Source organism: Bos indicus x Bos taurus, chromosome 19 (genome assembly GCF_003369695.1).
Source record: "Bos indicus x Bos taurus breed Angus x Brahman F1 hybrid chromosome 19, Bos_hybrid_MaternalHap_v2.0, whole genome shotgun sequence".
NCBI lineage: Eukaryota > Metazoa > Chordata > Mammalia > Artiodactyla > Bovidae > Bos > Bos indicus x Bos taurus.
The window spans coordinates 9,000,386-9,014,006 of record NC_040094.1 but is presented as its reverse complement, the minus strand read 5'-3'; the positions used below and the strand labels follow the sequence as shown (position 1 = coordinate 9,014,006).

The following is a 13,621-nucleotide window of genomic DNA, read 5'->3' as shown; positions in this document are numbered from 1 at the left end:
CAGAAATCTGACATTCTGCTGAGTTTCTTCTTGTTTAGGGAGAAAAGTGGGTAACTTAAAACTCACTGATAACACAGAATCAAGATGTTGAATACTTGTTAAATGTTGTTAATACTTAATAACATTAATAACTTAATGTTGTTAATTAATACTTGTTGAATGTTGTTAAATTTACTACAGGGAAAATTTTTGACCAAGCAAATAATGATGAAAGCAAAAAAAAAAAAGAGAGAGAGAGCCAGTCAGAAAGCAACAGGAAAATGAACTAAACACCAAATAATATGACAACAGTGATCACAATGAACAGGTGAAATTCACCTACTGACTTTCCAGATTTCACCAAAGTTGTCAAGGAGACAGGAAAACATGATGCCAATACATACAAAATCCTTTAATGTACTCCTCTTAGAAATGGATAGTACAGGTAAGAGAAAAAAATTGGGGGAGGGGGTGGAGGGAGACAGCAAAAAAGGAAAACAGATTTAATTTACAAGCTGAATTTAATAGATCACATAAAATTTTATACCAAACCAACAATAATGCATTATTTTCAGGTGTGGCAGAACATTTTCCACAATTCCCTTCCCCCCGCAAAAAAATCATTCTAGAGTTTACCTGGAGAATTAAATGCACCAAAGAACCCAGAATTTCTGAGTAAGAATATACCCATGAGGCTGTCAGTACTGGAGTGATAGTGATGAAGGCAACAGGCCAGTCCTGAGCTGCCCAGACCAGCAGCCTCCAGGCCCCCGTGACTGTGGAGCACCTGAGCTGCTGTGAGTGCAAATACACAGACGGGATTCCAAAGACTTAATATAAAAACACCCAAATATCTCAGTATTTCTAACACCCATTACATGTTGAGATAGGTTAAATGAACCATTATTGATTTCATCTGCTCTTTCCTTCTTATTGAGACTCCTAGAAAATTTCAAATTATACACGTCTCACACTCCATGTCGCTGGACAGAGCTGGTCTAGAAACGGGTCTGGGTTTTCAATTTTCTGTCCACATTCTTTGACGTCCACGGAGACTGTTTTCCTTTTAGATCAGATTTAAAATGTTTCCTGTCTGGCCTAGGTGCCATGAGTTTCTCCTGGGTTTGTTTACATAAATGTTAATTTTTCTAAAAGGTGAAATGATGGATCTCTCCTGTCTGTGTTTTTCCAATTCTCAGTTCTGAAACTCTCCTAGAGGCTGGTCAGTGAGCCACCGTGGTGTCTGGGGACACAGGAGGGGGAACGATCATTCTCACACTGACACAGAGGAGCTGTGGTCCAGAACCTGGCTTTCAGCCTCACATCTGCTCCACCTGCAAACCGCAGTCCCCACCATCTATCTCTGGGGTCAGCTGTGGCTCACCCCAGAGGTGGTCATGAGGACCAAGTGATGTTTAGCCGCAAAGTCATGTCCAGCATTTTTGCGACCCCATGGACTGTAGCCCACCAGGCTCCTCTGTCCGTGGGATTTTCTAGGTAAGAACACTGGAGTGGGTTGCCATTTTCTCCTCCAGGGAACCTTTCCATGACAGAGATGGAATCTGTGTCTCCTGCACTGGCAGGCAGATTCTTTACCACTGAGCCTTTTGAGGACCAAGGATTACTGTAAAACAGCACAGCACCTGGCAGTAAGTTCTCCGCAACCCCAGCTCAACCTTGATCTTAAGCCTACGGTGGTGCAGCAGTAACCCCAGAACAGACACCGACACCCTTCTAGGTCCAGTCTTTTCTCCCGCAGCAGTGCCCCAAGGACCAGAGAGGGGCTACAGCCCACACAAGCACCTGCAGTGACAACAGGCTGGCTCTCCGGCTCCTGTGCTCAGCCATCCACCTCTCCCTCACACCTGGCGGAGATCATCCCTGCCCTTAGCTTCTCCCATTTAAGAGTTCACGCTTACACTTAAGCTGCTGCTGCTGCTAAGTCGCTTCAGTCGTGTCCAACTCTGTGCGACCCCATAGATGGCAGCCCACCAGGCTCCCCCGGGTAATTCCGAGAACACACCAACAAGCAGAGGGACACCATCTGGCCTGGCAGAATGAGGACCTCCACGAACCTGGAAATCCACTCCTCAGTAAAAGCAACGCAAGTACCAGCAAAATGGTCAAAATGACCTTTTTCAGAACTCTGGAAATTAATCCAAGGCCCACGGCAACCTAAACACTATCTATCCAAAGTGTACAGGCTCCTCAGTAACTTCTTACGTTTTCTCCAATATCCCAGCCCTGAGAGCTAAGCCCTGAGACACCAAGCACAACGTGCCCCCCATGAGCCTGGGCCCTTAGTCCTGATCCCATCACCTGTCAGCCCAAGAGCCTTCCCAGAGGAAGCCATCTCATCCAGACCACTCTGGTTTGGCCTCCACTCCGTCACCTCCCCTGCACTCCACCCTGCACAGAATCACGGGTTCCGGCCGTCAAAACCCCTCCACTGCTTCCCAAGAGAGAAGCCACGTCTGCACCCCCGGCGGTGACACCCCTCTTCAGACTAGCCTAAAGACTGCCACACGCCACGTCCCGTTTCAGTGATGCAAGCTGTAAAGAAAAGGCTTAGCCCCGCGTATAACCAACTTGACCAAAGTCACAACCCACTTACGGCTGGGAGTGAGGGCTGTTGGTGGTTAAGACCACACGAGAGCTCGCTGAGGGCCAAGCTCCATTCCAGCAGGAATATTTCAATTTCATTGCCTTATGAGGCTGATACCAAACAGTGGCAGATTTTTTCTTGTGATCCAAAATCACTGTGGATGGTGACTGCAGCCATGAAACTAAAAGACACTTGCTCCTTGGAAGAAAAGCTATAACAAACCTAGACAGCGAATTAAACAGCACAGACATCACTTTGCCAACAAATGTGCATATCGTCAAAGCTATGATTTTCCCAGTAGTAGTGAACAGACACGAGTTGGACCATAGAGGGCTGAGTGCCAAAGAATTGCTGCTTTGGAACTGTGGTGCTGGAGAAGACTCTTAAGAGTCCTTTGGACTGCAAGGAGATCAACCCTGAATATTCATTGGAAGGACTGATGCTGAAGCTCCAATACCCCGGCCACCTGATGCAAAAAGCCGACTCATGGGAAAGACCCTGATGCTGGGAAAGATTGAGGGCAGGAGGAGAAAGGGCCAACAGAGGATGAGATGGTTGGATGGCATCACCGACTCAATGGACATGAGCTAGAACAAACTCCAGGAGAGAGTGAAACAGGAAAGCCTGGTGTGCTGCAGTCCATGGGGTCAGAAAGAGTCGGACATGACTGAGCCACTGAACATCCACCACCACCATTATCTGAACATGGAAACTGAAGCCTGTGTTTCACCCACTCGGTACCCAAACCCAGGGAGAGAGGCTGCAGCTCTGGGGAGAATGCCTTCTGTGCCCTGGGGCTCTATTAGCACTCCAGGGACCCTGGAGGGGTGGGCAGGCCCAGAGGCCACGGCTCAAGGCCCGGAGCCTATGTTCGAGAGGAGAGGCCTTTCGATCAAGACTTGGTTCTGCTCTTAAATCACTTCACAGATTTATTAAGAGTGCACAAAGAATTTGGGCAACCAGTGCTTTCTCCTCAAGCCTGGCTGTCTGAGAACATCACAGGAAGAAGCCAGAGGAAGGCTGGCTGCCACCTTGTGGAGCAAAGGGGAGGAAAAAACCAGATGGAAATTTCTGGCTAAACTGTCTTCAGAGAGCCATGAGTCTCCTAGTTTAAGTGGCACCCTAGAGCCCGCCACACTCACAACCACCCCACGACTCCCCAGCTGTGTGCACCATGGGAAAAAACAGAAGCTACAGTGTATACAATTTGAGATTTGTATGTTTGTATGTTTAAGTTACTTAAATCGCACAATGCTGCATGAAATCAGTCTAAAAAAGAATCAACACACACCACTGCAAGGTAATCCACTGAGGGTTTTTTTTTTTTTTTTTTTTTTTAAACAAATTTGTACAGGAAAAAAAAAAAAAAAATCCCCGGGTCACACCCTATACCATACGCTCACCCTGTCCGGTTATGCAGGAAGCAATGGGAGCTGGGACAGGCAGCGGCCATAGATGACACGGGATGTGGAAAAACCGCGAGTTCCCTTTGTTCTCCAGTGTATCTTGTACAAAATAATTACATTTTTTTAAACATATTTACAGAGTTTGCACAAATAGAAAATGGTTACAAATTACAACCAGGCTTGGCAAGATAAGTTCCCCCCCCCTCTATCACTGACTGAGGCCGGAGGTACGATTGCTCTGTATTTACAGATGCATTAAAAAGTCTGTCTTCTTAGAGACCTAGATGGAGTTCATAAAAAATGGTTAAACAATCATAAATTCATTTGTAAGCTATACAAGCGATTGACGCCCATCAGTCAGTTCATGTCTTGCTCCCTGAAGAAAGCCTTGAAGGTAAAAGAATCCCTTCCCCAAAAGCAAGAACACATCCCTTGGCCTGTCTGCTTACAGGGGTTTGGGTTTGGGAGGAAATATAGAGGCAGGAAGAAGGGAGGAAGGGAATGGGGGGAGGGCAGGACAACCGAGCTGAGGCAGTTTTCCTTTCATCGTTTTTGTTTGTTTTATAAACAGCTTGGAGCCAGGTTAAGCTGACTGGCTTGTTACACGCCATCTGATGGCTTTGAAAAGAACCCACAATTCCCTCGTCTCAGAGACGGAAACAGCTCAACATGACTACAGTACGGAACGAAAGGACTCTCTGGAGACAACAAGTGTTTGTAATTCTGCTGTAAAGTCTTTGCCTTGAGTGCCAAGCCCAATTTCAACAGTGCAAAACAGACTCCAGAGGTGGTGTGGAGCGGGTCAGAGGCTCGAGTAGCAGCTGTCCACCCACTGAGCGAGTCCTCGCTCCACCAGCGACCGGTTTATCAACACCACCTAGGAGAGAAAGGTGCTGGAGAGCGCGGCCACGGCACTGGGCCTACCTTCCGGGTCCCCCTCAGCCCAGGCCCCATCACCGGCGCCTGAGTGACTGGGCCGGGCCCGCCAGGGGCTCACGGACAGGCTCTCCCAGCGGGCGAGCAGGCTCTCCACACTCTAGTACCAGGGGACGGAGGGGAAACCCCAAGGGACAAGGTCCAAGAGAGCCCAGGGACGTCCTGCTACGGGGCCGCCAGAGCTCCGCGGGGATCGTCAGCTGCACCTCCAGCCGCCACCCGCTAGATGACAGCGGCATCCCCACCCCAATGGCGGCCACCAAGAGCGTCTCTGGGCGTGACGGGGGAGAGGAGGCCAGAACTTACTTCATCTCCAACCACGCTCCACAGTTGAATCAGAGGAAGGCCGGTTGGGCTGTAACTCGTAACCTGAGAGAAAAACCCCCCATGGTGTTAATAAGCTACCCCAGGCCCCTCTCATTCAAGACTGCTGGTCGACCTAGGGTGTGGGCCAGGGGAAGGCAGGTGCTATAGGTCTGCTCACAAGAAGCCAGGAGAGCTCAGAGAGGCTGGAGGCGCCAGGCGGGGGCTCCTGAGACAGACCCACCAGCCCGCCCGCACCACACACCTGAGCCAGCAGCGCTGTGTTCCCCGTCATCTCGCTCATAGCCGCGTCCGCCTCGGGGGAGAAGTGGTCATCGTCTGAGGAGAGGGAAAAGCAGCGTTCGACTCTCAGAGGCCGAGCACTCGTCACACAGCTCGCAGGTGTTCTCCAAGCAGACGTCACACGCTGCCACGGAGCAGGACCTCCCGGGACAGAGCCCCAGGCCTCCCTGGGTACACTCGGGGTGCCTGCTGCATGCCACCCCCCGGGGGACAGAGGCTGCCTCTAGTGGAAGTATTGCTGCCACCGACACTGATTCGGGGGCTGAATGGACTGTCATCTCACGGACTCAGGAACACACGTTACAGGTGAGAACATGTGAGACAAGGGTCAGTGGCTGACGGTCAGCCGCGCCCACAGTGATGCAGGTGCGATTCAGACCAGGCAGCTGGCCATACAGTCCACTCTGCGCAGCGGTCCCAGGTGGGTGGGGCGCACGACAGCATCTCTTGTCAGATCATACCCTCCTAACAAGGACACACCCAGGGTGAGAGGCAGGGAGGGCGGGAGCACAGGGCTAAGGTCTGGGAGCATCTAGGGACGTAGCAGTCTCTGCAGGAAGCCTCTCAAAGCCAGAGGCCCGGGTGGAGGCCAGGGTAGTGGGCCTGAAAGCGGGGGTCCAGGGACCAGCACCGCGGAGAACTTGTTAGAAACGCAACTTCTCGGGCCTCCACCCAGACCAGTCCATGGAAGCAGAGTGGCCGCAACCTGTGCTGCTTAAGCCTGGAAGCTGAGAACAAGGGTCTCACAGAGAAGACCTCCTCTCAACACCTGCTGCGCCCCGGCCCGCGGCCCCACCTGTTACCTGACAGGGGCATCACGCTGTCCAGAAGCACCTCCGCTCCCTGGAACGGCAGGGTCACAAAGTCAGACCTGAAAGACAAGCATGGTCCGAGCTGAGCCCGGACGCCACACTGCCTCACCCCAGGCGGACACTCCCCTCCCGCTCAGTGCCGTGACCCCAAAACCCAGTGAAGCCACACAGAGGCGCACACGACAGGCACAGGCCACTGCTCCCGCTCGCCCGCGCAGGCCCGGCCCCAGAGGCGCTGCTTCCATCAAGCGCGCAAGAGACGCCGCCTCCCTGTGCCCAGCGACACCTGGACTTCTTCCACTGGACGGGCCTCTCTGCTCTGTTTGGCTGAGGCAAGGACGGGATTCGTTTGCATCATCCTCTCCCAAACAGAGTGGGCAGCGGCAGGAAGAACCCACCCACGTCCCAGGCGCCCGCTTGGCAGACATCACGGCCGACTCGACTCACCGGATCTGCCGCAGCACGTCTACCTTCACCCTCTTGTAGCCACCATAGTCGACGTAGCGAATCTCGACCTCATTGGTGTCCTCGTAGGCGGCCACCACCTGGGCTCGCCACCAGGCCCCGTCCACGCCAGGAGCAGCGCAGATGACTGTTACTGCGGGCAGACGAGAGCGTGTGCCCAGAGCCGGCGCAGGGCGGGGCGGCCACAGGCCATCCCGGGCCCAGCACGGACCAAGGGCAAGGCCTGCCAGCCGTGCATCTCTGCTGCCGCAACGCCCCCGAGACCAGAAAGTGCCCACCCACGCCTCTTTCTCTGAGACGTTCTCTGAGGCCAAAGGTAGACACAGATTACCTGATATAAGCCAGGTAAATTCCAGAATTCATGGAATGGACCAGCACCTGCCTTATACTCTGAAAGGAATGTCTCAGAAAGAATCCAGAGCCTCAAGTGCAGCAGATCTCTGGTTGGCTGCCAGGACCTGCTCTGGCCCACCGCAGACCAGACCGAGGGCTCCCAAGCCCGAAGCCCACTTCTGGCCTTTGCTTCAGGACGGTGCTGAGAGCAGGAATGCTCGGGGCAGTCAACCAGGCAACAGCGCAAGTGCCCCTGAGCGCCACCAACCCCAGCCCGGAGCAGCAAGGGCGGGGGCCGTGACACGGCTGGCCTCACTGTGCCCTGACCCTGAAGAGCAGGCCCCAGTCCAGTCCAGTCACCTCCTGGCCTCCAGTTCTGTCTTCACTTCTGGGTTGAAGCAACGTCAGAGAACCTGACAATATTCCTCCAAAAGGAAAAGCTTAATATAAAATGTCCCCCAAATTTCAAGTTTTCCTTATGTCTTAACGCCCACTGGGGGCTTCAGGTTAGGAGTCAAGTTAGGTAAGAGACATTAGATCTCTGCTAATGAGGGTGATGAAGGTAACAGAGCTCCGGGGCAGGGTCCACCTGGGCAAGTCACTGACTTCAGAGTCTTCATTTTCTCACCCGCTGACTGGAGATGCCCCAACCCACCGTCACCAGACTCTGGGACCATCTATGGGAGTGGCGTCTGCAGCAGGTACTGTGCGTGTCTGACACACACAGTAGCCACCCCAGCCCTCAACAGGCGAGCAGCAGAGCTGAGACCTGAACCCTCGTGCCAACTCTGTATTCTGACCCCTTCTTTCCGTCAGCCTATGGAAACACCAGTGTGAGCTAGCCAGGGAATGGAGCCCAGTGCACCCCAAGCCGACACCAAGAACTCAGGGATGCTATTCCCATGAAGAGCCCCAGAACAGCCTCCTGCTGGTTAAAACCATGGGCAGAACAAGAGGAGACCCCCCAAAACTTCTCCCCGAGCCTGGCCAGAGCACAGGCGCCCCCCTCTGGCCCCGAGGGCAGCGCTTACTCTCCACTGGGGTGGGCAAGGTGGGGATGCCAGGCTGAGAGTAGCAGAGGTACATCTGCTGGTCCAGGCTGCGCAGCGCGTGGAAGGTGGGGTGTGTGTGCTGCTGCACAAACAGGTGCCCGGCGTTGACCTGGTTGACCACGATTACCTCCACAGTGACGCCGTCCGGGAGCATGAGCTGCAGAGAGCAGAGGGGCATGTGCGTTCAGCAACCCTTCTCACACCTGGGATAAATTCTGAGGCCCCAGGGCAAGACTCCAAATCGACACATCTTCGAAAAAGGCACAGCAAACCAAAGCAACATGGCTCCTAGACAGCAGAGGTGCAAGGAAAATTCTCTTAAGCTGTTCAAAGTGTTTGGCTCCCCTGTGGCCCTGACCCTGCAATGCCCCAAGTAACCACAAGAGGTGGCCTCAGTTCAGCTGGGCAAGGAGGCCCCCAGGTGTCCATGGTGGATGGAGCGTCTGGCCGCCCACGGGCCTGGGCACAGCTTCTGCCCAGTCCACCTCTTCTCCAGACTCTGTAAGACCCAGGGAAGGCAAACAGGGATGGGGTGGCCACTGAGAACAAGAGTAAGAGATGGTCAAGCCTGAGGGCCACTCTGCCAGCTCCTTGGAACGGCAGCTGACTCCAGGAGCTCCAGCGTGACTGTTGGCATCCCTCCAAGCTAAGGCAACACCGAGGCACTGTGGACACAGAAGGGCATCCACGCCACCTCCAGCCAGGCGGCCACAGAAAGAGCTTCAGGTGAGAGCTCCGCGCCGACCCCCCGGCCCTGCAGGCTGACAGCCATGGCTCCAGCCACTCAGAGCCCAAGGACAGGAGGCCTCACCAACCGCTCAACTACTTGAAAGAGAGTGGGTTTGGGGCCAAGCCTCACGGGAAACCCCGATGATTCAGAAGTGAAGCGTGGAGTGGGGGTCAGCCCACTCCCAGATATCCACAAGAAAGGAAGGGACACCCACCCTTCCCCCGAAGCACAAGGGTACCGGGAGGGAGGAGACACAGGATGAAAAGGCCAGCGTCCTGAACGTTCTCTTGGAGTGCACACCCAGCCTACGTGTGACACACAGTGCTCTCAGCCTCCAGAAACCTACAGTTCTGCTCCCAGTGAGACGAGGCGCACAGGGCTGGAGGCACACAGCAGCAAGGGGTGACAGGCCCCAGAGACCCCACAGCCCCAGCACACAGGCCCCAAAACGCCAGCTCCTCTGCTAGGGCTCCCAGGGCTGGAGGTGGAGTGGGGGTCTTTCCCTTTATGACACAGGTGCCCCTCGTGAGGATGGAAGGGGAAGGGCCTCCTTCACCAGGGCCACCGCTGGACCCAACTCCACCGGGGGGTCCCCGAATCAGGTCTCAGGGTGATCAGGACAAGGCACAGCTCGAAGGCATCCCGAGCCAGCCTGCACACGGCCAGTCAGGAGGGAGTAGTTCCTTCCAGGCAACTGCCTGGAGAACAGACTGCCCAGGTGGCAGAGGTGGGGAGAGCGGTCCTTCCAAGCAGGGACCGAGAGGCCTCCGGTTTCCTACAGCACCCTGGCCCCCAGCCCAACCCAGAGAACTAAAAGCAGAGCTGGCCACTGGCCGGAGGTGAGGGGGCAGGCCTCAGTGTGCCCCGGGCCTTCCTTGCCCACGGCCTCGGGAGCTTCCATCTGGGGCCAGCCAGGAGGAAGGGGCATGCTCACCCAGGAAGTCATTGGAAGAGAAGGCAGTGCCAGCGAAGGCAGCGGGGGAGCGTAAATGTTGGTGAGGTTCAGTTCTTTGAACTTCTTGCCAATCAAGTTCAGCGCCTTGTCCACATGATGCTGAGAGCCTGAATGTGGGGCCAGACCACAGTCACAGGGCTCAGACAGAGAGCAAAACTGAACTCGGGCCCGCCCCGCCCCGCACCGCCTTTCCCCAGAGTTCAGGTGCACCTGTAAGGTGCCAAAATGCCAAGCCTCGCCTTAGGGTGAAATGCATCTAAAGCTGGAAGCCTGTCGCCCTTTCACACTTGGCCTCTATTGGTTACGACTGCACTAACGCAACAGGAGCTTAGCTGACGGAGAGGCCTGGCCTTTGTCCACCATCAGCCCAGGACCCCTGGCCAGTCCCTGAGTGCCCACCCTTTTCCCGCCAGAAGATCTGGGGGATCCAGAGTCTCCTTTAAGTACCGCAAGTGAAGATGAGGCTAAAGGGAAGACTTGCCCACTCCCTTCACCTGGGGTGAGCAGCAGGGCTTTCTATTCAGAGACTTAGACTCCAAAAGGGAGCAAGTGGGACTCAAATGCTTCAAGTCACTTACGTTCCAGGTAAGAAAACTGTCATAAAACCCAGGCAGCGGCTGCCACTGACCTTCGATGTGGCAGACCTGGATGTTCTGGGTGTAAGGCAGGGTGGAGATGTAGATCTTGGCACCAGATGTCTGCTTGAGAAAACTCACGTAGCGTCCCTGCTTGCCAATCAACCGACCAACCAGGTGCTTCAGGAGAGAGAGAGAAGTGAGAGGGTTAACAAGAAGCCAAACTCGAGCATCCCCAAGACCCGTCTCTGCTTCACACCAGGTCAGGCTCACACGTATTCTCGGCACTCACCAGGCACGGTTCTGAGTGCAAAACAAACAGCATCTGTTTATCACCATTTTACAGTTGATGGAACAAACCCAGAGAGGTTAAACTAATTTGGCCAGGCTCACACAGCTACTGGCTTCCCTGATAGCTCAGCTGGTAAAGAATCTACCTGCAAAGTGGGAGCCCTGGGTTCGATCCCTGGGTTAGGAAGATCCCCAGAAGGGAAAGGCTACCCATTCCAGTATTCTGGCCTGGAGAATCCCATGGACTGTATAATCCATGGAGATACAGTCCATGGGGTCGCACAGAGTCGGACTCAACTGAGCGCCTTTCCCTTGCACACAGCTACGCAGCAGCTGCACCAGGCAGCAGCCCCAGGACACAGCAGTCTCCATTTCCTCCCCCACAACGGGGCTCACATTCAGAGGCTGCAAAGGCAGCATTTTCTCCTCCTAGACACTGGGATGTTTCTAAGCACAAGGTTGGATTTTTGAGTCCTCTACCTCTCCAAGTCTGCTCAGGTCCAAAGAATGGCCTCAGTTTGAAAACAAAGGTCTAAGAAAGAACCCTTGGGCTCCGGCTGCCAACTCCAGAGCACACATCCCCTGTGAGCAACAGGAGCCAAACTCAGCCCAATATAAGACAAACCCTGAAGCAATCCCCAATGACCCCACCCGGCAGAGCTGCTAGGGACACAGTCACCCTGCACCCAAAGCTGCCTGGGTGTGCCCTTTGCAACCACTGAAGGAGAGAAAAGAGGGCAGCTCTGCCTTCAGGATCAATGGGATAAAGACATAACCAAGGGAGCCAGCCGTGTGTGTCAGAGCGGCCCGCCTGACCTCGAGGTCACACCAGGCCAAGTTTCCACCTTGGCAGGAGGCTAAGAGCCCAGAAGAATGCAGTTGGCCAATTATTTCTGAACCCCTGAGACAAACGTCAAGATCAAGCTAATAAGATGTAAGTTAGAAAAGCAAGAAGCTAGAAATCACTTAAGCACCCTGGAATTGGGGGACTGGTGAAGTAAACTGACATTCACACAATGAATCATGCAGTTAAAATTCCATTTTCAAAGAATAACACAGGAAAATTAAGTTGTTAAATATTTAAAAGCATTAATTAAAGCAACATAATCTTAGTTTTGTTTAAAAACCACAGGGTGCAAGATGAGAAGGAAATAAAAGTCTTCCTAGTAACTCTCGGGGGTAGGATTAAGCTGATTTTTATTTTCTTCCTACACTGCTATATTCCTCAAGCTCTCTAAAATACGGATTTATGCTGTGCTCAATTATAAAATACAGTCTGCGTTGGAGAGCGTGAGGAGAGCGTGCTGAGGGGACTCCTGGCCAGCCCCTGTCCTCAGCCTCGCTTTGCTAGCATCTCCAAACTGATCTGAGCCCTGCACGCCCAGAAGAGCCCTGAGGAGGGGAGGAGCCGGGGAGTGTGAGAACGCCGCCCCCAAGGGCAGCTGGAGGGACTCCGTGCTGCCGGAGCTCTCCAGACTCCAGGCAAAGCGGAGCATTCCCACCCCTTCAGCCTCCGGCTCCCTGGGGGCTTCTCCTGGTTTAGGTCCCCCCTTGGCCCCCTCTCCCAAGCCCGCTGAGCTGGGACCCGGGGTCTCTTAGCGCTCACAGCCCTTACCTTTGGCACCTCGATCTCCCAGATGATCAGGTCGACCTTCTTGGGATTGGAGCCTGCCTGGGCATTCTGGAAGTCGTCAGGCTTCCTGAAGCCACAGCAGCTGTCCACCGAGTCCATGCTGTTCCCGTCTGAACCTGCAGGGGAGGAAGCAGCACGCACAGACACGGGCCCAGAGCAGTTAATAACGTACAACTTCCAAACTGGCACTCCCAGGAGGCCCCCGCCCCACGCCCCCTCTTCAGGCTTGGCAGGTGACTGTCAACTCGCAGTCTAGAAGGCTCAGAACAGCCCCAATGAAAGGCGGACTGGGGGTGTAGATACACCTAATTTTAGCCTGTCACTTACAGCCCCACTTGCTGAACTGGCAGCCGCGCCCAGCACAGCTGCTGGAGCAGAGACAAGTGGTGAACTGGGAAGAAACTGATGTTGGCTCAGCAAGGGGAGTCCATGGGGTGGGGGAGGGGACAGGCCAGCCGGTCCCCAAGGTCTCGGCGGCCTGCGCCTGGTGTAGGTCTCGGTGGAGCCCAATTGGTCACAGCTGGTCTACACACAACCAAGCAGCTCCTCCGATGAAGGGTCCCTGGGCCCCAAGGCCCCAGGCCGGGGCACTCATGCAGGGGCCTTCAGCCGATCAGAACTACAGAGTCCCCACTTGCCCTTATCCCGGTCAGGGCCGGGAAGAGTGGGCGACGGGAGGAGGCCCCCTCCCTCTGCTGAGGCCTGACTCGCGCACCGCTGAAGGCTCTCAGGGCTCCCGATGGGTCTTCGGTCCCAAGAGGACACCCACATTCAGGGTCTGCCAGGGGGCCCACAACCCAGACAAGGGGTCAGACGGCTTCAGAAAGTGGCTCTGGCTGAAATATGGAAGACTCGACTGCCAGAAATAGATCACTCCTGAGAGGCTACTAACTAGGTTATTTTCCACATGGTTTCTCTAAGCCCTGGACATAATCCCCTACCAAGAGATCCCGGCCCTGCCTAGACAGAGGCAGGCACTCCTCCCAGCTACGACGAGGCGCCTCCCTCGACACTAGGGGCTTCACGCTGGGAAAACCACCCTTCTGGAGAGAGGTCTGCTTAGCCTACCTGGCCGATGCGGGCTCGGCTCGTACCCAGCCCCCAGCTGCTGCCCGACCAAGCAGGATGGGCCTCCACCCTGATGACACTTAGAGGGGGCTCAGACCACACCGCAACTCCCGGCAGCCCCCACCTGCTGTGCCCAGGGCCCACCACCCCTCCTCTGAGGCCTAGACTCATCCCA

At 54.7% G+C, this 13,621-nt stretch overlaps 1 protein-coding gene across 2 annotated transcripts in view; it reads right to left on the bottom strand.

Annotated features, from left to right (window-relative positions):
• Positions 1 to 370: 370 nt before the first annotated feature.
• AKAP1 (A-kinase anchoring protein 1) overlaps positions 371 to 13,621 on the bottom strand; it is a 36,508-nt gene continuing 23,257 nt past the window's right edge. The window contains exons 3-11 of one of the 2 annotated variants that reach the window (XM_027519683.1): positions 12,361 to 12,494; positions 10,508 to 10,634; positions 9,859 to 9,986; positions 8,174 to 8,351; positions 6,792 to 6,942; positions 6,336 to 6,403; positions 5,495 to 5,568; positions 5,233 to 5,295; positions 371 to 4,867 (exon numbers count right to left, since the gene is read on the bottom strand). In XM_027519683.1, the coding sequence (XP_027375484.1) occupies positions 4,793 to 4,867; positions 5,233 to 5,295; positions 5,495 to 5,568; positions 6,336 to 6,403; positions 6,792 to 6,942; positions 8,174 to 8,351; positions 9,859 to 9,986; positions 10,508 to 10,634; positions 12,361 to 12,494 (998 nt within the window). In that variant the 3' untranslated portion in view covers positions 371 to 4,792. The remainder of the gene's footprint in view (positions 4,868 to 5,232; positions 5,296 to 5,494; positions 5,569 to 6,335; positions 6,404 to 6,791; positions 6,943 to 8,173; positions 8,352 to 9,858; positions 9,987 to 10,507; positions 10,635 to 12,360; positions 12,495 to 13,621) is intronic. The other variant, XM_027519684.1, reaches the window with a different exon arrangement.